The sequence below is a fragment of the Fundulus heteroclitus genome, chromosome 18 (genome assembly GCF_011125445.2).
Source record: "Fundulus heteroclitus isolate FHET01 chromosome 18, MU-UCD_Fhet_4.1, whole genome shotgun sequence".
Classification (NCBI taxonomy): Eukaryota; Metazoa; Chordata; class Actinopteri; order Cyprinodontiformes; family Fundulidae; genus Fundulus; species Fundulus heteroclitus.
In genome coordinates, this window is record NC_046378.1 from 38,059,668 (window position 1) to 38,084,566 (window position 24,899).

The 24,899-nt window shown below is 44.9% G+C and overlaps 1 protein-coding gene across 1 annotated transcript in view; it reads right to left on the reverse strand.

Annotated features, from left to right (window-relative positions):
- The window catches only part of ryr1b (ryanodine receptor 1b (skeletal)), a 162,462-nt gene that overhangs the window by 86,387 nt on the left and 51,176 nt on the right, over positions 1-24,899 (reverse strand). The window contains exons 20-34 of the mRNA XM_036149521.1: positions 23,175-23,391; positions 22,981-23,085; positions 22,022-22,125; positions 21,848-21,931; positions 21,602-21,761; positions 20,414-20,561; positions 20,125-20,330; positions 19,225-19,399; positions 17,460-17,668; positions 17,035-17,381; positions 15,173-15,308; positions 14,910-15,070; positions 12,918-13,080; positions 11,893-11,979; positions 11,494-11,720 (exon numbers count right to left, since the gene is read on the reverse strand). Of these exons, the coding sequence (XP_036005414.1) occupies positions 11,494-11,720; positions 11,893-11,979; positions 12,918-13,080; positions 14,910-15,070; positions 15,173-15,308; positions 17,035-17,381; positions 17,460-17,668; positions 19,225-19,399; positions 20,125-20,330; positions 20,414-20,561; positions 21,602-21,761; positions 21,848-21,931; positions 22,022-22,125; positions 22,981-23,085; positions 23,175-23,391 (2,529 nt within the window). The remainder of the gene's footprint in view (positions 1-11,493; positions 11,721-11,892; positions 11,980-12,917; positions 13,081-14,909; positions 15,071-15,172; positions 15,309-17,034; positions 17,382-17,459; positions 17,669-19,224; positions 19,400-20,124; positions 20,331-20,413; positions 20,562-21,601; positions 21,762-21,847; positions 21,932-22,021; positions 22,126-22,980; positions 23,086-23,174; positions 23,392-24,899) is intronic.

Sequence of the window (24,899 nt, forward strand, 5' to 3'; positions counted from 1 at the left end):
ATGTCTAACCACGCCCGTTTGGTGATGCATGACTGATCCTGAGTGTAGCTAGTGATGCCCACGCTACAGGTCTCCACCTGGAACGGTTTCCCAAGAGACACCATAGCTCTGGTCACCTCATCAAACAAATCTGAGCACATTAGACTGATCTCGGAACCCGTGTCTAAAAGAGCATTTGCAGTTACACATCCTCCGATAACTGTCGAGCAGTATAAGCGGTGTGCATTTTCATGATGGTTTAGCTCACCTAGAAACCTTAGAAAAGGGGCTTTCTGATCACCTGCTGATGGGATCTTAGAAGGTTGTCGGTGAATTTTCGGTTGGTCCCCCCCCTTAATCAGATAAACTCTGTTAGAAGGGGAAGCCTGTTCCACGCCTAGTCATGCTGGCTGGGGTTTTGGGCCTGGCTTACCTGGAGGGTCGACAGGATTGGATGGTGGCTGGTACGGCTGCGGCGCGATCTGACGCACTGTTTCGGCGAGCGACCTGCGAAAAGTCTCCTCCATCTCCTTTCTCATTGACTCCTCCATGCGCAAGTTCCAGCCTTTGTTGTCATGTGTGCTTTTCGACCTTTCCGGCCTGTCAGCTTGCTTACCGTATCGAGCTGGATCCGGCCTGTGCCATTTTTGAAACCTCTCACCTTCCATGCTGCCATGCTGACCTCTCCTATCCTGAGAAGCTTTCTTCTGCTGCGGCTCAAAACCATGTTGCTTCTTAGGACCAAATCTAGTTTTAGGTTTGAAGGGAGGCATCTCATGTCCCTCCAGACCTAAACTCTTTTCTGGTTTGGCTCGAATCTGCAGAACCTTTTTATCACTATCGGCTCCTTTGTTGGGCCGGACACGTGTTTCCCATGCCACCTGCGCGTATTTCCTGATTTCCTGCATGGTAAGTTTCTTGGTTCTACAATGCATGGTAACCTCATAACGCACGCTTTCATGAAGATTATGGAGGAACAAAGATTTGAAAGCGTGGTCTTCCTCCAAGCCGGGAGCATTTCGTCCCTGAAAGTAAGCAGCCCGCAAGCGACGGTAGTACTCTTTTGGTGCTTCAGTTCTCTTGTGCTGAATTGCAAAAGCTCCAAGAGTCGCAGAAGCTGGGTCTGTAAACACAGAATATTCTTCTCTTAAAGCCTGACAAAGAGCTGAGTAACGGTCACGTGTAGCTGGAGGGAGGCTTTCTATGAAAACATGGACACTTCTGGACGTGGTTTTCCAGATAAGCCTCAACTTTTCTCGAGCCGAGGGGCTATATAAGTCTAACAGACAGCGCTCTACCTCTCTGAGATAGTCATCAATGGTGGATTCTGTATTGCTAGGATCAAAACGCTCTATGTCTCGGGCCAGGGACTCAAGTTGACGCATCCGCAGTCCCTGTTCAGGGATCGGAGCTGGTCCATCTGAGTCCTCTCCTGACGACTCCTGCCTGCGGTAACCACGATAGGAGGGAGGTTCCAGTTCTGACCACCTACCTGGCGGAGGCGGCCGTTCGTGGGACGCAGGGGGACCATCCCTGTCATGAACTCTTGTCTGTGGACGCAGTTCAGAGGAGTGGGGTTCACCTGTGTCCCAGGAACGGTGCTCTCGTCGCCCTGGTGGGGGGAAAAGATCATAGCGGGCCGTGTCAGGGGTCAGGTGGGAAGCAGGTGTTTTCCCATGATTTACATCATGTGGATCAGTCCTGATTGCCACCCTAAGTTGTTTAGGCATTTCTTTCCGTATCACACTGCTATATCTGTCCTGACCTTCGCTTACCCTTCGCTCAGAAGGCGTCTGAGGGCCCAGTTCATCCAATGTCCTCCAGGTGTGATCTCCATGTTTTCCTTTGGAGTTCTCACACTCAGATCCTTCTGTCTGCAAGCTAATGTGATCCTCCTCTCGCTCCTCTGTGAGATGACAGCTGCCCTGAACACTTGTCTGTTCTAGCTCCCTAACTCTTTCCTCAGCTGCGATCCGCATCTCAACCTCTCTGTTACGCAGATCGGTCTCTAGCGTTAACCTTCGGTGGTATAATGCAGTTAATTCACCCAAAACATCTGCTACCAATCTATGTTTAGGTTTGCTCTGGACCTCCTCCACCAATTCCTGAATTCTCCTCTCACAGTCTTCTATGTTAAACTGATTCAGACGGGTTTGTTCGTCCGGTGTCATTTTAAGCAGTGAGCTAATGACATCCTGGGCCTCCATTCCAATGGAATGGTTTGGACCTTCAGCTCCTTTGACTGAAGAACCGCTACTATCCATTCTTTGTCAGCTATGGATAACAACACAACAGGTAACAACCTGTAGTTTAGCTCAGCGCTAAACAACAGACAACAAATAACAACGCTGTATTCTAGCTTAGCACTAGGTAACAACGCATACACTTTAATTTAGCTCAGCGCTAAACAACAACTGCTAACAACAACTGTTAAGTGGCTTCACTTTAACTGTTAACAGCAAACACGCACTATGACTGGCACTTTAACTGCAGTAAGTGGGTTCAAATACGTGCGTTTAATTAGGCTGCGCAGGGGAGAATCAACCCTGCGACTTACAACTCCTTAGTTTTAGGAACGGTTAATATGCTTGTTTAACTTTGAGAATATTAACTTTGAGTGACATGGACCACTAACCTTTCGGCCAGTAATTAAATGATAAAGCTGTGGCTTTGTTTGTGATGCAAGTTATTTCAGAACAGGTGCTCTACACATGTGTGGAAAATAGCAGTGTCTTGGAGCTTCAGAGGTGGCAAAGAATGACAGTTAAAAACCGCTAAATTGCAACCTTAGTTTCAAAATCACAGCTCAATTTTGACCACTTATGATGAGCAGAAGGGGGATAAGGGAGGAAAGAGAAAAAAAAAAATGAATAAAATAAAATTAAAAAAACAAAAGGGCGTAACCGTAAGGTAAGTTTAAAGAAACTGACTTTCAAAACTGTCCCTCCGGGACACTGAGCGATCTAAGCTGTCTTTAAAACCGTGACTGCAACTACCTATCCTGGCCACCAGATGGAGGCAAGGTCTCTCTTTTCAAAGCAGAACACGACACAGACTCTGATTGACAAGTAGCAGACGCTGGCTGCTGTGTATTTCAATCTAGCTGACTTCCAGTCCAGAAATCAATATTCAAACCTCAGGTTAACAACCTCAAACCACCACAAACACGTATATATTTAGTAATGATACCTCCTTAATCAATTATGACTGAATAGTCCTTTTGGCAAGGTGAGCAGTCAAAATGCTGGAATATGGATTGTGTTCATTCAATTCATAAGTTGCTGGTTATTCGATTTAGTCTAAAGGAACGCCAATAAGTAGACTCGCCCACCCAGGGACGCCAATTTATGCTATGCCATAAGCTGGTTGAATATGCTTATTATTATTATTAATTATAATTTGGTATTATAATTTAAATAATAAATCATTCAACTCAAAATTTCGCTATAACAAATATAGTTCAAATGGTGGTGATGTTAGCTATAAGCTTATAAGTATTTATACCACTAATGCATTAGTTAACTTTCTGTTATGAACTCATTTATGCTGGAATAAATGATCAGGTCGGACTGTTAACCGACCAGGTTTATCCAGCAGGCTGTGAGAACCCCAATGTAACTGCAATTAGAGTTTAAATCCTTATTCCTTATCACCATCCAATGATATTGTCTCTGTATTAATGTCAGATGTTAACTCCAAAGGAGGTTAGCTCTGATTTCTGAATACCCAGGCAACTGTGAATTGGACTGAACACGAAACAATGTCTATTCCGCAGTGGTTGGTTTTATTGAACCAAAAGCAATTCCCTGTTACAGTAATTCTCTGATTCAAACAACTTTGGAATTCTTACTCATTACTAAACTAAAACATGCAAAATATATATGTGGAAAAATAAAGAACAAAACAAAATAAACAATGGATTAAAATGAGCGGTTAGCAGATCTTAACTTAACTCAAAGTTGTTTAACACCGCCCTCGAAACATCGGCATTTCACGTATCAGCATTGACAGACAGAACAGCTTCGGGAATCTCACTGGACGCTTTGATGTCTTACACAAAGCTAGTTCAGCTAAGCTACCTACAGTCCAGATACACGTGACCCTCCCAAGATGGCTGCTACGATGACGTATGAGGGGAGGTCCTAATAACGTAACCACGCTTACGCTGATGGGACAATGCCTCGTTTCGAGAGGGGGGGGGCTAACTAGGAGTTTAAAGCAAAGCCCGCGACTTGAGCTCGGACAAAGAGATTAAACTGATAAGGAGAAGCGAAAAGAGAGGGGGGGGGGAGCAGGGAAAAAGATGAAAAGAAATAAGGCGGTAACCCACGGCGGGGTTATTGATGAATCACAAATCAACACAGCAAAATCAATTGTAAAATACATGCACATACAAAGAAAATGTTCAGCAAAGTAATTCCAACTTCGTCGTGGAATAAAAGCATTAACCAACACCTACAAAGTTCTACCGCCTGCCCAGGCACTTCTAAACACCCTGTTGGTGAGACAGAAATGAAAGGGGAAAAACCCCGTTACTTTGAGTTGCCTCGGGGCTGGTCCGGAACGCTCCGAGTGTGGCTTTCTGGACGCGCTTCGACGAGCGCAGTTGTCCACAGGCTGCAGCGGCACGGGGGAGAAGCTGCTTCGTTTCTTCCTCCGGGTTCAACAGTCGCTTTGTTGGCCAGACAAAAGCGGGGTCCTCTTCGATCAGTGGGAGATGCGGCGTCTCTCAGTCTTTTGATCAGAGGGAATTTAAAAGTACTTATTTAAGTCGACCTCCTGTTATAAAGCAGGGAATAACCGTTGCGTCGAAAAATCTCGGTCCAGCGAGCAATCGAACACGTGGCGTGGGAATCAGCTGTGCGTGTCTTCTCGGGTTGGCTAAAAGCCAGGGAAGAAGGAAGCTCATCGTGTGTGATCGGCTTTTATAGCCATCACTATAGCAACCTTATCTTGATCGGCGGCCATTTTGCCGTGTTGCGTGATGGGAGTTGGTGGCCATTTTGACCACATTGCATCATGGGTAACGTAGTCCGTTACCGCTTTCTGTCACGTCTGAACTGGCACAACAATATATATATATATATATATATATATATATATATATTCATTCAGGAGCTTTCCTCTGCCCCCTGAGGGAGGTAGACGTTGAATCCTTAGAGGGACAAAATACAGTTACATATGAGAGACTGGAGGCATAAAGTCACTCTATACTGTATATGTTAATTTTACAGTATTTACACTTTGCTGTAGGAGAAGCAATATCCTAACTGTTGGTTTCTCTGAAAATACGAACAATAGATGCCACTGTGTCTCGGCTGATATTTGGCTGTACTCATTCACCAGCCTCTGTGTGATAGCCCGTGGTTATATATATATATATATATATATATATATATATATATATATATATATATATATATATATATATATATATATATGTATTTGTGTGTGTGTGTGTGTGTACATAGATATATGTGTATATAACCGGGAGGTACACATCACATCATCTGCCTACTCTGACTTCTTTTGTATTCTTTTTTTTTTTTTTTTTATATATTCTTATGTTTTTCTCATTTTCTTTTTGATCCACTGTATATAATTGATGCACCCTTTCCTACTCCTGACTATTGACTGACTACTGAGCCGATGTGACAATTGAATTTCTCCAAAGTGAGATCAATAAAGACTATCTTATCTTATCTTATCTTAGCTTTAGTCCTTCTTTGAGCGCCACCACGCATTCTTACTCCTAACCCTCTACCTTGCCCCACTCCTCTCCCTTGTCCTGGTACTCGTCTTCCTCGCCCTCGTGCAGGCATTTCTTTCTTTCTTTCTTTCTTTCTTTCTTTCTTTCTTTCTTTCTTTCTTTCTTTCTTTCTTTCTTTCTTTCTTTCTTTCTTTCTCACATTGTGTTGCTCCAAATTGTTCCGTTTCCAGCCAAGACCAGCCCAAAGAGTCCTCTTTTATAGCATATGATCATGTGATTGAAAGAACATCAACACTTGAGTGTGCTTCCTGTCATGGTTTAGTTTTATTCAGCTTTTGTTGCCATTGGTTTTTGGTTTTTCCACCTTGTTTTAGTTAGGGTTTGATTTTATTTATTGTTTTTAGTTTCTCCTTCCCCTCACTTCAGCCTTCCCTTCCACTGCAGTTAGTCACACCTGCCAGCCACAAATTAGCCAGACTCACTTCACCTGCCAGCCTCCCTACTTAAGCCTCACTCTGCCTGTCACTCCTTTGCCGGTCCGTCATCATTCCTCACCTATCCATGCCAGTCCCCGTTTTGCCTTGGAAGCTTTGTTTTGCTCCTGTTGTTAAGGTTAGTCCTGCCAGTTACTCTAAAGACTGTTCGTTCACTGTTTGTTCCTGGAAAGGCTCTGCTCTGTGCCTTGGTGTCTCTCCAGTTCTGCTAACCTGACTAGCCGCCCTGGAGAAGCTCAGCTCTGAGCCTCGGTGTCTCTCTAGTTCTGCTAACCTGACTAGCCGCCCTGGTGAAGCTCAGCTCTGTGCCCTGGTGTCTTCTATGAACTGCTAACCTGAGTGCTATGAGGCCTGCTAGCCGAGCAGCTCTTAGCAAGTGTGGACTCTCTGTCTCCGGGCCGTCAGCTCCTGCCATCACCTTCACTCAGTTTCTGTGCAACCAGCTCCTCATCAGACCTCCACCCATCAACCTTGCAATAAAGACTCTCAAACTTTTAGTCCCGTGTGTGTGTCCTGAAGTTCATCGGTAAACAAAATCATGACAGTACGGCCCAGTCAAAAGGTGAACTCAGGCGCCATGCGGGGCTTACCTGCTGGAGTTGACGACCCGGAGATCCTCGCATATTTGGAGATGTGCGAACGCCAGATGAGGGAGAGGTATGCCAAGATGGCTTCCGCCCGGGACCCTGCGCCACCCGTCCGGACTGACTCCACTCCCCAGGTGGTTTACGTGGGCGTTGTTACGGCTACCCCGGAACCCGGGAAAGGAAGCCGCTCAGTCTCTCGTCGTCTCGGTCATCATCTCCATGACTCACAGCTGGCCCCTCGAGTAAGGCACATCGTTCCACCTAGCAGACCCCCACGCATCGAGGAGAGCCAGCTGTGGGAGTTCTACTACGGAGACCGAGACGACCTTCTGCCCTGTTGGCCAGCTGCCACCCCCGAGATTGCCTCAGATTCCTCATCTGTCCCCTCCCGGCGAAGACGGCGTAACCACCGGCGCAGAGGGTCCGTCAAGGTTCAAGAGGAGGATCCGCCTCCAACCTCGGCGCTCTCTGAAGCCTGTAGCCCGGCGCCGCTCTCCGAAGCCTGTAGCCCGGCGCCGCTCTCCGAAGCCTGTAGCCCGGCGCCGCTCTCCGAAGCCTGTAGCCCGGCGCCGCTCTCCGAAGCCTGTAGCCCGGCGCCGCTCTCCGAAGCCTGTTGCCCGTCACAGCCCGAAGTAGCCGAAGAGTTGGTTCAGTCTCCGCCCGAAAGCTTCGAGCTGCCTAAAACAGACCCGTCGGCCGACGAGGTAGTTGTTTCGCCTCAAGCCGAGGCCGACGAGGGAGTTGTTTCGCCTCAAGCCGAGGCCGACGAGGGAGCTGTTCCGCCTCAAGCCGAGGCCTCCGAGGGAGCTGTTCCTCCTCAAGCCGAGGCCTCCGAGGGAGCTGCTTTGCCTCAAGCCGAGGCCTCCGAGGGAGCCGCTTTGCCTCAAGCCGAGGCCTCCGAGGGAGCCGCTTTGCCTCAAGCCGAGGCCTCCGAGGGAACTGTTCCGCCTCAGCCCGAGGCCTCCGAGGGAGCCGCTTTGCCTCAGCCCGAGGCCTCCGAGGGAGCCGCTTTGCCTCAGCCCGAGGCCTCCGAGGGAGCCGCTTTGCCTCAGCCCGAGGCCTCCGAGGGAGCCGCTTTGCCTCAGCCCGAGGCCTCCGAGGGAGCCGCTTTGCCTCTGTTCAAGTCCCGTGAGGAGGTCCAGGAGGACCTGCCTCCGCCCAAGTCCCGTGAGGAGGTCCAGGAGGACCTGCCTCCGCCCAAGTCCCGTGAGGAGGTCCAGGAGGACCTGCCTCCGCCCAAGCCTCGTGAGGAGGTCCAGGAGGATCCGCCTCTGGCCTCGGTTTCCGCCGAGACCTGTAGCTTGGTGCCGCCTCCGACTGATCTGTTTGGCCGGAGCCGCAGATTGCGGACTTCGAGCCGCTCGACTCTGCCTCGTCGGGGCCGTCCACCACGGCGCCCGCCTCTGACTCCTCTGTTTGGCCGGAGCCGCAGACTGCAGACTTCGAGCCGCTCGACTCTTCCTCGTCGGGGCCGTCCACCACGGCGCCCGTCTCTGACTTTCCTGTTCGGCCGGAGCCGCCGACCGTGGTCTCCGGGCCGCTTGACTCTGCCTCGTCGGGGCCGCCCTCCTCGAGGGTTTAATCGGGCGATGCTGCTCCGCCGCCTGCCTCGTCCAGGACGACCTCCACGAAGACTTTTTCTTTTTTTGCTTAGCAGCCGTTTTTGCCTGAGCCCTTAAGGCCAGTGCCTTGTTGTTTGTTTTGGGCTCGATTTCAGTTTTTGATTTACTTAGGATTTTGGGGTTTTAGAGTTATTTAGGGGTTCTTGTTTTCTTAGAGTTCTTAGTCTCTGTTTTGCTTTGTTTTTCCTGCTCCGTTTTAGGATTCTAGATTTCGCCTTAGTTTCCAGGCTTTGCTTTATTTCCTCATTTATAGCCTTAGTTCTCTGGTTTTCTCATTAGTTTACTTATTCATGTTCTAGTTTTCTTGTTTTGCCTTAATTTCTAGTTTAGCTTTAGTCTCATAATTTTGCTTTAGTATTGTTTTTTACCTTAGTTTTTCAGCTTCAGTTTTGTGTTACATTAGCTATCTAGTTTTTCATTAGTTTACCAGTTCGTGTCCTAGTTTCTCTGTTTTGTTTTAATTTTCTGGTATCGTTTTAGTTTTCTGCTTAGTGTTTTGTTTGATTCAAGGGTTAGCTTTAGTTTTTCTTTTGTGGTGCTATCCCTGTTCTAGTCTTGCCTTTATTTTCTATTCTTAGTTTAAATTCTTTATTTTGTCCTGCGCTCTCCCAGTGCTCCTTAGTTCCTAGCGCTTGCTTAGGCTTCTGACCCCTGATATGAGCTGTTTCACGCTCCTTCGGTTTGGCTTAGTTAAGTTTTTGGCCTTCTTGTTCCTCGGCCTTCTCAAATTTAGACCCCTTGGTTCCCCGGCGTGTTAGGACGCCCTCTGTTCTCGGTTCCCCGGCGTGTTAGGACGCCCTCTGTTCTCGGTTCCCCGGCGTGTTAGGACGCCCTCTGTTCTCGGTTCCCCGGCGTGTTAGGACGCCCTCTGTTCTCGGTTCCCCGGCGTGTAAGGACGCCCTCTGTTCTCGGTTCCCCGGCGTGTAAGGACGCCCTCTGTTCTCGGTTCCCCGGCGTGTAAGTACGCCCTCCGTTCTTGTTCCTAGGCGTTTTAGATGTTCCTGCTTCCTTCACGTCCCGACATTCTCTTCCCCAAGCCCCGGCGTTTCCCTCACGCCCCGGCGGGTTTCCCTTTGGCGTCAAGTACGCCCGTTCCTTCCCTTTGGCGTCAAGTACGCCCGTTCCTTCCCTTTGGCGTCAAGTACGCCCGTTCCTTCCCTTTGGCGTCAAGTACGCCCGTTCCTTCCCTTTGGCGTCAAGTACGCCCGTTCCTTCCCTTTGGCGTCAAGTACGCCCGTTCCTTGCCTTTGGCGTTGTCGTACGCCCGTTCTTCCCTCTGGCGTTAGCATGTCTGGACTTACCCTTTGACATTAGCGCGCCTACTCCTTCCCTCTGGCGTTAGTACGTCTGGCCTTGCCCGTTTTGCCTTGTGGCAATGTTTGCCCGTTTTGCCTTGTGGCAATGTTTGCCCGTTTTGCCTTGTGGCAATGTTTGCCCGTCTTGCCTGGTGGCAATGTTTGCCCGTCTTGCCTGGTGGCGATGTTCGCCCGTCTTGCCTGGTGGCGATGTTTGCCAGTCAGCGTCGGTTAGACGCCTTTTTGTTGGCCTTTCAGCATCCGCTAGACATTCTTTGTTTTGCCTACCAGGGGTTGTTAGAAACCCCTTTTAGTCCGCTTTTGTTTTTCCTTTGTTTCGGATCGCCCTGAGTGGGTAGTTTTTTGTTTGATTTTGGCCCACCATCCGTGCCACCCTCCACCCACCCTGCTTTGATCAGTTTGGTTTGACTCCAGCCCGCCATCCATACCACCCTCCACCCACCCTGGTTTGGTTGTTGTTTGGCTTGTTAGGCCGTCCGGAGACCGGCCTTGAGGGGGGGGTAATGTCATGGTTTAGTTTTATTCAGCTTTTGTTGCCATTGGTTTTTGGTTTTTCCACCTTGTTTTAGTTAGGGTTTGATTTTATTTATTGTTTTTAGTTTCTCCTTCCCCTCACTTCAGCCTTCCCTTCCACTGCAGTTAGTCACACCTGCCAGCCACTAATTAGCCAGACTCACTTCACCTGCCAGCCTCCCTACTTAAGCCTCACTCTGCCTGTCACTCCTTTGCCGGTCCGTCATCATTCCTCACCTATCCATGCCAGTCCCCGTTTTGCCTTGGAAGCTTTGTTTTGCTCCTGTTGTTAAGGTTAGTCCTGCCAGTTACTCTAAAGACTGTTCGTTCACTGTTTGTTCCTGGAAAGGCTCTGCTCTGTGCCTTGGTGTCTCTCCAGTTCTGCTAACCTGACTAGCCGCCCTGGAGAAGCTCAGCTCTGAGCCTCGGTGTCTCTCTAGTTCTGCTAACCTGACTAGCCGCCCTGGAGAAGCTCAGCTCTGGGCATCGGTTACTCTCTAGTTCTGCTAACCTGACTAGCCGCCCTGGTGAAGCTCAGCTCTGTGCCCTGGTGTCTTCTATGAACTGCTAACCTGAGTGCTATGAGGCCTGCTAGCCGAGCAGCTCTTAGCAAGTGTGGACTCTCTGTCTCCGGGCCGTCAGCTCCTGCCATCACCTTCACTCAGTTTCTGTGCAACCAGCTCCTCATCAGACCTCCACCCATCAACCTTGCAATAAAGACTCTCAAACTTTTAGTCCCGTGTGTGTGTCCTGAAGTTCATCGGTAAACAAAATCATGACACTTCCTAGATGGGAATTATCTGTGATTTCAACAACTGCATAACTTCAATCAAATGTTTCTCATTAGCAATGGAATAAAATACAGGGAATATATTTGTGTCTCAATTCAATATGAAGAGTTGTTCACCTTGACTTTAGCCTGTAAGGTTAGGTTTAGAACGTGGTGTTATCTGTTCTGACATACAGTGTTAAAGCATTGGTAAATTTGGCTGTAAAATTCTATTGTTTGAGCCAGTGTGTAAAAGGAGTTTAAGCATTTTTAATTTGCGTTAATTGTATGCATTATGTGTTAAAGCAAGAAGAAATGTGTTAATCGTATAGCTTACACATGTGGATGTAGTGCTAACTGTGTTAAGAGTTTTGGAAAATTGTTAAAAGTATTGAAAAATCTGTCATAGCAATTGTAAAAAACTGTAATGATCGGCCAACCTGCTGCTGGTCCTTTTCACTAAAACTGAGAGCGGTAGCAGTGTGAGACGTCGGGGACCTGACCTGTTCTCCTCGGGGATGTGCAGGGCCATCATGATGAGAGGTTCCACACACTCCACCATCCAACCCAGGCGCTCGCTCAGTTTGCCCACCTCGGGCTTTAGGAAGTTGTTGGGCATTCGGCTCCAGATGACTGGAGTCAGCATCTGGACGTCCAGCCTGGGGGGGCACTGGGGGACGGGATTCATCCGTTCGCTGCGAAACATCGCCGCTGAGATTGGCATGATGTTCTGGTATCAGAGAGACATCGAAGGTTTTGATTAGACCGTGTTTTTTATCACGCCTTAATGAAGCTTCCCTTAAATCCAGACGTTACCGCTTTCTGTAAATTGTTGGTCTTAAACCTAGAACGGCCCGTTTTTAAATGTTTAAAGCTTAAATCTGGTCAGTAGAGGCTCTAACCTTGAGTTTTCCGAGCTCCAGCTGAGCCATGTTCTGATTGGTGGGTTGGATGAAGACCGCAGGGAACAGTTTGGTGTTCGGCTCCACCTGAAGGAAAACACACATATGGTGAGACCCATTCCAAAAAAGTTACAAAAAAACAAAACAACTGGACTTTTTTCCGAAGTTTAAAGACGTTTTGCTTCCTATCCAGAAAGCTTTCTCAATTCAAAATGTCTGAAGTAGTGTGGAGCCAGGCCAACAACGACCCTAACGACTCCCCATTACTAAGGTGGTGGACCAGTTCGGTTCAATTTGCATGTCATCTAAGCCATTACAAGGCCTGGAGCTTCACACTACTCCAAACATTTTGAATTCTCAATTCAAAATGTGGGATTTAAAAACCATCCGTCTTCTTTGTCCAAAATGTGAACATTTTGGTCCTCAATTTTTCACATTTTGGACAAAGAAGACAGATGGTTTGAAACGGGTGTGAAGAAAGCCATCTACGTTAAGAGAGAAAAACCAACCTTAAACAGAGGAGGAGGCCTTAGGTTCCAACTCTCAAAAACTTACAACACAGCTATAGGATTAATTCCAGCCAACCATCACCTTAACCATCATTCAGGTGATCAAAACATCGTTCCTTTAAGCCAGGCCAATAACAACCCTAACGACTCCTCGTTACAGAGGAGTGGACCAGTTTCGGTCCATTCTGCGGGCTTAATGGCTTTAACGACCGCCCATTACTAAGGGGTGGACCTGTTTCTGTTGAATTTGCATGTTATCTAAGCCATTACAGGGCCTTTGTTTGGCAATGGTATAAAGCTTGTTACTCCACATTACTCCAGACTTTTTGAATTGAGAAAGCTTCCTGGAGAGGAAGCGAAACGTCTTCAACTACGGAAAACAAGTCCAGTTGCTTTGTTTTTTACTTTTTTTTGGAATGACTATGACCTGGATGACTGAGAAATCTTCACCAACATTTGGTAAGACCCAATTCTGCAGCTTCCAGAAACCATCAGACACCCACATCCGTCCCGTACCTGGTAGAAGGCGTTGATCTCCTTCCCGTTGGCCGTGAAGGTCATGAGGCCCGTGGCCAGGTCCACCAGGCAGCCAATCACCATGTCCTCCTGGCTGAAGCGAGTCTGCTGGTTGCTGACCAGGTCTCCTCCCCAGACCATGTAGCAGTTACTGTGCTTCATGCTGCAAGTACAACAACACATACGCTCAGCTGAGGTGGTCCAAGCACGCGGGGGCTCAAAGTTTCAGAGCAAAGAACGGTGTGAATTACGTGTCAGTGAAACATCTAATGAGAAATGCACTTTGAAATTTCAAGTCCACATCAAATCTTTACATTTAGGATTCACATCCATGTTAAAAAAAAAAAAAAAAAAAACACCACAGCCTCGGAGTTTAACTTTAAGAGAACAAAAGCACCGATTCTACATTATAGAGATTTATTAAATAAACTAAAACTCAATTAAAACTGTAAAATAAAAAAACTTATTTTTTTAGTGTCCCGTCTGGCAATGTAGCATTAAGAATTATTGTCTTAGTGCCAAAAAAGAGCCCAACAGCTTTCACTTACATAAGCGGAGCCTTAATACCTTCACAATAGTGCTACACTTGATTTATACATGCAAGAAGCTTTGTTATAATTTATGAAAAAAGGAAAAAAAGGAGAGGAGGTGAAAGAGAAAGAGGAAAAGGGAGAGAATGATACAACATCTTCACCTAGAAAGAGAGATATGTCAACACATACGCTCAGCTAAGGTTGTCCAGTCAGGCGTGGCTCAAATTACATGTCAGTGAAACATCTAATGTGAAATGCACTTTGAAATTTAATCGCATCAAAGTCCACATTTACATTTAGGATTCACATCCATGTTAAAAATAAAACACCACAGCCTCGCAGTTTAACTTTAAGAGACCAAAAGCACAGACTCTACATTACAGCGATTTATTAAAAAAACATGAAACTAAAACCGTAAAATAAAAAAATAAAAGCGTCTTACACACTTGCCTCAATAGGATTATATGGTAGATGTAAAACAGAAGCCAAGGATTGTTCATCAAATGCATTTATTAGATGATTATCACCACCACCTCCATAAAAGCAGGGATCAGGCCGTTTGGTGGTCTGGAAGATTCATGTGTGGATAAGAAAAGGCCGATAATCGGTTTTCAAACAAGCGCTTTGGGGTCCTCAGCACTTGATAAAGCGCTGTACGCTTTATAAGCACAGGCCATTTACCATTACAACTCCCCAAAGATAACTTACTCTGCCACGTTTAGAGGGCTACTTTAAAACAGCACAGCTGCAATGTTTGCTTTGTTGGTGTGATCCGAACTATGAAGCAACACGGATCAAAGCCGAAAACGTTTACCGCTGCAGTCTCAATTAGTAGACAACACCCTTTCTCTCCATCCATCGCTCCATTTTCTTCCGCTTATACGAGATCAGATAGCGGGGCAGCAAACCCACACATCCCTCTCCCCAGCGACATCCTCCAGCACCACCTGGGGGAGCATACGGCATTCCCAGGTCAGGCGGGATTTATCCTCTTTCCACCAACTTCTGCGTCTCCTCCCAGTGGGACGCACCTAGTAAAACCTCAGCAGGAAGATGCCCAGGGGGGGCATGCTGATCAGAAGACCAAACCCCCTAAACTGATGTGGATTTAAATCAGATATTTGTAAGTAACACAAAAGTAATCAAATATGTCCCAAAGCTGAAGCTCAGCCCCAAACTGGGTCATTTGAGGACTGAGAGTTGGGCTCAAATCCCTCCGTAACGATGGGAGAGTCAGAAGGAACCCCAACATAGAGACCAAACTTGGTTCTTCAAGCTCTAAAAACATGTTTTTGTTTGTGGTATATGGCATTTTAAGTTCCATCTTTGCTTGATAAATAATGACAGCGTGGAAGCGGGTAAATGGATGATTTCATCGTGATACATGAACCTTAGCATTGAAAGAAGATGTGCTTTCTTTCTTTTTTTTTTTCTTTTTTCTTACTACGAACGTGTTTACCTGTCGTGAATGTTGCCTTTATCATCTCCCACCGTCACCGTGACGTTGCGCACCTTGGAGAGGTCAAAATTCGGGTCGTACTGGTGGTAGTCGGGGGTGACCCAGCCGATCCACACACAGGACGGCTCCTGGCCGGCGAAGATCCTCACAGAGTAGTAATACTGCCAGGAGGAGAGAAGAGAAAGGTGGAACAAACGTTAGCAGAGCGTCCTCGCCTCCTCCCCCCCCGAGGAGCGCAGCGATGGAGAATAGCGTCTCCTCACAGTGGTGGTGCTGAGGATGATTTCGGGGTCGTCTCTGTCGTCGGGGACGACGTCCTCCACTAAGCGCGGGACGGTCGGAGGCGCAGGAGGAGGGGCGAGAGGCGTCATGGCAGCTTTCTTGGCTTTGAAGAAAAATCTGTTTTCCACAGTGAAATAAACACAAAATGTAAAGGTAAAGGCTTTTTTAGTTATCAAAAACTGTCTGATGAACTATACTGCTAACCTGACTCTAGCCAGATTGATGTTGCTCCGCCTAGCTTCACTCACATCCATCTGCACTGCAAAAACGGAACCAAAAATAAGTAATATTGTCTTGAAATGAGTGTATTTGTCCTTGATTTGAGCAGGTAAATAAGATGATCTGCCAATGGAATAAGATTTTTACACTTGAAATAAGAACAATTCATCTCCATCATCTTATTTCAAGTGCAGTATATCTAATTATCTTATTTTAGGGAAGAAAATACTCATTCCATTGGCAGATAATCTTATTTACCTGCACAAATCTAGGACAAAAACACTAATTTTAAGAACATTTTTCTTATTTTTAGATCTGTTTTTGCAGTGTGGGACCTCTCCCATAGAGAGTGATTTCTCCAACCAATTTTATTGTCCAGCCAATCAGGACGCAGGGCTGGAGTTTCATAGATGTGATGTAGTGGAGAAGCGACCGTGACGTGAGACTGTTTTGATAGCAATGGCGGCTCGTTGAGGAAGCAAGCGTTAACATTGATGCTGCTATTTCTTCCGTGTTGTCCAATCTACCTGATATTGTTTCATTAAAAGAACATCAGAGAACGCCTCTGAAGGCTTTTGTTGGTGGAAACCATGTTTTCGCCCTTCTCCCGACCGGATTTGGCAAGTTTTGTTTTCCGGGGCGCGTCCGTGGCAGAGCGGTTAAGCGGTTAGCACGAACCATGTTAGGAGGCCTTTAGTGCAAAAACGGAACTAAAAATAAGTAAATCTTTCTTGGAATTAGTGTATTTATACTTTATTTGAGCAGGTAAATAAAAGAGTCTACCAATGGAAAAAGATTTTTGCACTTAAAATAGGAAGTTTTTTTAAGTGAATTATATCTAATTATCTTATTTTATGGGTAAAAATACTAATTTATTGGCAGATAATCTTATTTACCTGCTCAATATAAGGACAAATGCACGAAAATTTTACTTCTTTTTAGTTCTGTGTTTGCAGTGAGGGGCTGATGATTTGGACTTGTTTTGCAGACCCAGGCATCTTTTTGCCAGTTAGTTGATTAAGGGCTCCCTTGTACAGCAAAGTAATCAAATATGTCCCAAAGCTGAAGCTCAGCCCCAAACTGGGTCATTTGAGGACTGAGAGTTGGGCTCAAATCCCTCCGTAACGATGGGAGAGTCAGAAGGAACCCCAACATAGAGACCAAACTTAGTTCTTCAAGCTCTAAAAACATGTTTTTGTTTGTGGTATATGGCATTTTAAGTTCCATCTTTGCTTAATAGTCCTCGACACGGTCGGCCCGGGATCGACTCCGACCCGCGGCGCTTTGCCGCCAGTCTTCCCCCCTCTTCCTGTCAGCTCACTGTCAATAAAACGCGTGCCACTAGAGCCGCAAACACATTAAAAAAATAAAGTTTTGTTTTTTCCTGTGTCACGGCATCACGGGTTAGCTTCGATGTGAGTGGTTGAAATAGCACGTCGATAAAGATGACAGACAAGTGGCTTATCCAATCATATGCAAGGATTTTTGATAAGGCCCAGCCATCAAAAAAGGCAATTCCTATGGATCAGTCCCAGATGTATGTGAGTGGAATACATCTGGCTAGAGTCAGGTTACTATACTGCACCCCCCCCCTCCAAATCAAGACACAAATGAGCAACTTTACCCTTTTTTCTTCCCCTTCTCCGACATTGTGTCTTTCTCGTTCTCCACGGAGATCTCCTTCGGCACGGACGTCTCCTTCTTCTCGTCCTCCTGCTCCTTGCGGCTGGCGGACTTCTTCAACACCTCGAACTCGGAGTCGGGCTCCACCACCACCACCTCCTCCTCGGGTATGGTGAGGGCCCGGGTGAGGGGCGTGGTGCCGGCCTGGACCTTGAACGTCTCGTGGAACTGCACGGGCATGCTGAGGCGCAGGAACATCATGTCCGTGTTGGCGTTCTGCGACCCGAAGGTCCTGTGGGTGAGCTTCAGGCAGGGGGCGCTGTCCACGGTGCCGTCCACGCGGGAGACCTGTGAGCGACGAGGCGTTTTGTTTTTTTAAATGAGCGTGATCTGCGTTTTAAGTAAACGTGCGAGCGATGCGCTAACCTCGATGTGGTTGTGGTCGGTGGGAACGGGGACGAACTGCGGCAGACTCTTACTGAACCACATGGTGATGTCTCGCTTCATGTTGATGGCAAAGGGCTCAAATCCTTCCTGCAGGCCGCAGATGGCAAAATACCGCAGGCTGCTGACGTTCTGACCCAGATTGATCCTCCCGACCTGAGACAGGCCCAGGGCGCACACCGGGATGAAACCTGAGGGGGACCCAGAGAAAAAGATCAGGTCGAAAACTTTCCCCCCATCGCTAAAAACTCAGAACTTGTGCTCTTAGAGGACTTTGGCTCAGGTGTTTTACTTCGTTTCCACTCCTCTGGCTTTTCTGATAGCTTTAACTCTGAGGGATTGACTTCACCAATCATTAAAAAAAACAATATTGTTTATTATTTAGGTTTCAACATTCAGGCTTCCTGCACTTTCCAGAGTTTCCAGTCCTTTAAATCAGTTTTAAAACATAAAATAGCTGATAAGGTACAACAGGAATTAAAAAAAGAACATGGATAGGAGGAAGGAAACAAGAAAATATAGGATAAAATAAGGAAATAAGTAAGAAATAAGGAAATAATAATCAATCAATAATAATTAATCAATTAAACAACACAGATACAATAGGCCTTCGCAGCGCTTCGCTGCTCGGGCCTAATAAAGGACAGAATGAAGGGGAATGAAGGACAAAAATAAGGAAGAAAAGACCCAAGGAAGCACAGAGAGGACCAATTCACTGTTTTGCCTGAGTAAGTCTCAAGTCTTTATCCTCAAGTCCGAGTCAAGTCCCAAGTCTAAAACTTCTAATTTCAAGTCGTTTCAAGTCTTTTTATAATGTTGATATACATGTTAAATGTAAGTAATAGAGCCTGTGTTCTTAAATCAGTATTTATCTCAAAATGTAATTAAATCAGTGCAACTGACCTTACAAAACAGTCAAATTAAACTTAACTTCAAGAACAGTCCTCCTTAAAACTATATTTTTTCCAGAATATTCAGTGAAAAAAATACAACAGCAGAACATCATATTCAGACCCAAACAAAATTACTCTTGGGAGCTTTTTTGTGCTTAGTTTCTTTTTTCTGTTCCTTTTTTTAATAATCTGGTTAATTTGATTGGTTGTGCTGCAGCTCACGCATGCAAACCTACAGAGCGGGGAAAGAGAGAGACGGCCTGCGTTTGTAGAAACAAACGGAGGGAAATGAATTAATGGTGCGCACTTTTTAAATGATATATGCCTTAAGCTTTAGAGTTTGGGTAAAATATCAAGTCTTTTCAAGCTGTTCAAGTTCAAGTCAAGTCACGAATCTCTGAACACTTTTTCAAATCAAGTCTAAAGTCATAAAATTAATGACTTAAGTCCAAGTCATGTGACTCAAGTCCTCACCTCTGCAATGATAAAAGGAAGGAAGGAAGGAAGGAAGGAAAGAAGGAGGGAAGGAGGGAAGGAAGGAAGGAAGGAAGGAAGGAAAGCCAAGAGCAGGATGTTGTTTCAGCAGATTCATTTGCTGAATTAGATTCCTGCAGGTATCTGCTTTACAAATGTATGACCCCCTAATTTTAATAAATGCATTATAAAGCCCTAAGATACAGGTGGTAATTAAAACAGTTTTAGTTGATATTTGTATTTTTCTTCTTTTATTTTTATTTATTTTTTAGCTAGAAAGTGAAACAACTGATCAACATCCTTCAGGACCAGTGGCTTCATAAGCAGGCACGGTTTCTTAACGTCGTGTTTATTAGCACGTTTTCCATTTATTTACTCACCTTCTCCAATTTCTATGTCTTTGAAAGCCATCTCCGAACCCGAGTCGCTGATCAGCATTTCTCCGTTGAGCGTGAACATGATGTTCATCTCACTCAGGTCAATCATGCAGCCGACGACGTCGCCGGACTGCCACTGCCGGCCGAACGGCTCGTTACCAACGTGCCATCGCTGGGCCTGGAAAAGCGTGGACAGGAAATATAAAACCAGACTAAACATTTAGAAATAACAAAGAACCGAGCCTTCTGCCTATATGTGGTTCTATATTATTATAGTTTAGGAGTTATTTTAGAAAGTGGTTGGGTTTTTATCAATTGTGAACTGAAAATAAAACTTATCAGTAAAACAATATATGCATTTATAATTTAATTCAATTTTATTTATATAGGGCCAATTCATGAAACATGTCATCTCGAGGCACTTTACAAAGTCAAAAATCAATCATATTATACAGATTGGTCAAAAATACAAATATATATTTATAGAAAAATTAAAACATTATTCATTGTAGTTTGTTAAATTACAACCTAATTGTATTACAGTGTGGATTCAAATTTCGGAGCTAAAAGAAAACCCTAAGTCTGACATTTCATAGACTTTGGTTCCAAGCTCCAAGTTCCAAGCTTTATATTATTGCCTAAAAAGGCGTTGTTATGGCTTAGATAACATGTCAATTAACCCAAAACTGCTCCGCCCCTTTCCACCATTCCTCATTGCTAAGCGAAACGTCTTCAAACTTTGTCAAAAAGTCCAGTTGTTTTGTTTTTTTACTTTTTTTTTGGAAAGATCATGACCTGGATGACTGAGAATCTTCACTAGAACAAAACTGAAAGGCATCCGCATACCTTCTGTTCACGTGAAGACAGTTTTCTGATGTGATTTTATTTAAAAACCAAACCAACCTTATTGCCATTGAAGACGTACGCCAGTTCGTCCGCTCCCAGCTCGGTGTCGGAGCGGACGCAGGGCCGCGCCCAGCCCACCCTCATCTCCCCGGTGGTCACCGCCTCGAATTCAAAGTACCACTTCCCCTGGGTGACGGCGTAGGACTTCTCCGCCCTGAAGATCCGCACCTTGTCCCCGCGGGAGTTCTCCAGGCCGTGGCCGGCTGCAGCACCGAGGCAAAACAGGCGAGACGTTCAGGGACCGCTGGGAAGATATTCCCTTTCCGTGCGATTGAACCCGACTTACTGCTCTCCTGATCCGGAGGCTCGATGTTGTAACCGTAGCCGATGAGGGTGCGGACGGCGTTGTTGACGCTGTCTCGGTTGGTTTTCTTAGTCCTCTCGTCCAGCAGGTTGTACGGCACCAAACGAGGGTTTCGCTTGTTCATAATATCCTAAGAGATAAGATAAGATACGATAAGATAAGATAAGATAAGATAAGATAAGATAAGATAAGATAAGATAAGATAAGATAGGCTATATTGATCTCACGTTGGAGAAATTCACATGTCACATCGGCTCAATAGTCAAGCAATAGTCAGAAGAAGGTGCCAAAAGTAGGAAAAGGTGCATCAGTTTTATACAGTGGATCTTCATATATACAGTGGATCAAAAAGAAAATGAGAAAAAAATAAGAGTAAAAATACAAAAGAAATCGGAGTAGCCAGATGATGTCATGTGTACATTCACGGTTTTATATATATATATATATATATATATATATACATACATACATACATACATACATTCATATGTATGTATGCATATATATATATATATATATATATATATATGCATACATATATATGTATGTATGCATATATATATATGTATGTATGCATATATATATGTATGTATGCATATATATATGTATGTATGCATATATATATATATGTATGCATATATATATATATATATATATATATATATATATATATATATATATATATATATATATATATATATATATATATATATATACATATGTATATATGCATACATACATACATACATGTATGTATACATACATACATACATACATACATACATATGTGTACATATGCATACATACATATGTATTGACATATATTCACTTGGTGATAGCAGCAGAAGTCACCTTTTTCAGGATTATTGCACAGGTTATAGCACAGTGTAATAAATAGATTATTGCACATTACTTATTACAGTTATTGTTACAGTTATAGTGCAGCATTGTATAATCTGGTATCAGCAGTAATGAATGATCTGCAGTAGCGCTCCTTTTTACAGACAGGGTGTCTAAGTCTGGCACTAAAGGAGCTGCCAGACTTAGACACCCTGTCTGACATCCTAGAGAGGACACAGACGGCAGCGTGGGAATAACACGTGGACCTGCATTCTTGGTCTGACGGTAGATAACGGGGGGGGGGGGAAACAGCGTCTCAGTGAGGGTCACCTGCACGTTGCTGTAGGTCCATCCTTGGCACACGCGGTCCCTCGCCCAAACGTTATGCCCATTCTCTGCCAGCTTCTCCACAAGCTGGTTCTGGTTGGGCGTCAGCTTGACGTGGTTGAGGTCGAGGGGTGCGGGCTTGTAGCCGTTGCTCATCACGTAGCTGGAGGGCAGAGGCGCTCAGAATCAGGCAGACAGAAAGGATCGATGCAAACAAACACAAACAGAGACTGGGATTTGTTGCCGTACGTCTTGGGGAGTTTGATCTTCTTGAGGTTTTCCTCGGCTTTCTCGTCCCCCATACCGACATGGCAACCCAAGGCCAGCAGGGTCCTGGGGGAAAACAGACACTCAGATGCATCGTGTTGTTCAGAACCTGACTTGGACTCAGCCTTAGAAAAAGAAAAATAACTTTAAACTCACTTGAGAGTCTCCCCTGACATCTGCAGGTTGTAGTTCCTCTCTGGTTCAGGGAGACTCTGGAAGTCCACCAAACAAGGATGGAGCTTCTTGTTGTCGTCCCTGAACTGTAGAGAGACACAAACAAATGAAACTACAGCAGGTGAAATAATCACTGGAGCTGAAGCTGAGTTACAGTTAGCAGTCTTTGTGTATAAGATGGTTTAATTTTAAGGTGGAGAGACTGGATATAACCCCACACGTTATTTAAAAGTTAGAAATTGATCAGTTTGGCAGAGGATTTAGTGATACAAATGCATGTCTTTATTTCTGGATACAGAATAAAGCAGATCTAAAGTCTACCATTCCCCTTTAGGGTAAAAGAAACATCAACAAAATGCCTGAAAATATGAAATAAAGAAATGTTACTGAGGTCTGAACAATGACAAATAACTGTGATTTAAAAAAAAAACATTTAAAAAGCAGAGGAAATCTAAGAGATTAAAGGAGTTGTGCGTGTAAGACGGGAATGCAAACTGCTTATTGTGTGTGAAAAATTCAAATGTTTGCAAATAAGAACAATCTCATTTGGATTCCTCCACAATAAAACCCCAGTAGTCTGGGTAGTTATTTATTTTAACAGAAAAAAAGACTTACACTAAGCCTCTAAAACTGACATAAACGACTCTGTCAAAGACCTGGCTGCTAATTTTCTGCTTCTAAGAAAAAAAAAAATTCTTGATTGAGTTTTGTGGCGAAATAAAAAACAAAAACAAAACAATAGTCATCTTGAATTTGTGTGTTTAAAAGAAACTGCAGTCAATCAGTTATGATACCGTCATTTCCTGGAAGAGTATGGACGTCAGTGTTTGTTTCTTCTTTATTTATTGATATCAAAGTGTTTACTATAAGCACACATTGGTTTTTAGGGCCTGGTTTATATTTTTTTCACCGTCACATAGAGCGGCTGACATGGTACTCACGGTCCCGTAGGTCCAGCCCTGCTCGATGCGGGTCACCGCCCAGAGCTCGTGGATGTTCTCCGCCAGCCTCTCTCTGATCCGCTCCAGGTGAGGCGGCAGCACGATCTGCAGCGGAAAAAGCATCCAGCGGGTAAATCATGCGCTTTCCTGAGTAAAAGCCCAGATCTGATGGTGCTTTTCCCCGGCGTGAATACCTGGACTGTGTCCACGGGGCAGGGGGTGAAGGAGGTGTGGGTGAGGGACTGGGTGGGGCCCAGAAGGTTGCGCACGCCGTTGAAGTCGTGCTTGTACTCCTTGATGCGCTCGATGCGCATCCTCTCTCTGGGCAGCAGGGCCTCGTAACACGGCGCGTAGCCGGGCGGGGGCATGAACTTAAAGTCTCCGTGACGTCCACCCAGGAGGAAGCGGACTCTGGGGTCACAGGGGCAGAAGAAGACCTCGTCTTTTCCCTGCTTGAACCCGAGCGGTTAGTTGCTCTTTTTAAGACTTTTCCTGTTATTCTTGCTTTCATGAGTCGACGCAGCGTAAGCAAAGCGCCGCATAAATCTCTACGTAGGCATGGTTTGAACTACAGGAACCTAAATAGTTTAGCTTTCTTTTTTCCAGGTACTTTATACTTTTGTACAATCCGTTGCAAAAGCACGTCCATTGAACTTGTCCTCGGTTGTAGCCTTGCAACAACAATCTTCAAAGTATTGTATCAGGACATAATTCGAAAAACAATTATATAGAGATTTTACAAAATAAAACCTGTGAAGAATTTGTAAAACCGTCTTTTTTGCTGCATCTACAACTTCAGCTGCTGTACTGTGAAATCACTGTGCACTTTATCCTGGAATGCCCTGCAAAATTACTTTTTTTATCCTGCAAAGTTACTTTACTATCCTGCAAAGTTACTTTATTATCCTGCAAAGTTACTTTATTTATCCTGCAAAGTTACTTTATTTATCCTGCAAAGTTACTTTATTTATCCTGCAAAGTTACTTCATTTATCCTGCAAAGTTACTTCATTTATCCTACAAAGTTACTTCATTTATCCTGCAAAGTTACTTTATTATCCTGCAAAGTTACTTGATATCCTGCAAAGTTACTTTATTATCCTGCAAAGTTACTTGATATCCTGCAAAGTTACTTTATTTTCCTGCTAAGTTACTTTATTATCCTGTAAAGTTACTTTATTTTCCTGCTAAGTTACTTTATTATCCTGTAAAGTTACTTTATTTTCCTGCTAAGTTACTTTATTATCCTGCAAAGTTACTTTACTATCCTGCAAAGTTACTTGATGTCCTGCAAAGTTACTGTATTTATCCTGCAAAGTTACTGTATTTATCCTGCAAAGTTACTTCATTTATCCTGCAGTTACTTTATTTTCCTGCTAAGTTACTTCATTATCCTGCAAAACTACTTTATTCTGGAATCCACTGCAATTCACTGAAATTCTTAAGCTGTATGCAAATGAAATGTCGTTCTGTACGCACTCTGTGCATACAAAATGACAATGAAGTTTGTCTAAGTCTAAGTCTAAGATCTTCTTGAACCTCTTCTTTCAGCTCAGTCGGATTGAACCATTTCTGTAAACATCGGTTTTCTAGTTTTGCCACAGACTCTGGGATAAAACCTGCAGCTCGGACTATTTGTTGTCCCGCTGCGAGCGGAACAGCGGTGTCAGGTGTTTTTCAGGTTTCCTTCATCCATCTTCCCATCAGCTATGACCTGCTTCCCTGACCCTGCTGAAGTAAAGCATCCACGCAGCATGATACTGCCACCGCCATGCTTCACAGTAAAGACAGGAGGTGGTTAACTCTGAACCAAAAAGTCTCATCTTTCAACTTTCTTCTTACCATTAATCCATAAAAGCCAGATTTGTGGACTTTCTTCCTAATAGAGGTGCTGCAGCGTTACCATAGCCTTCATGGTTG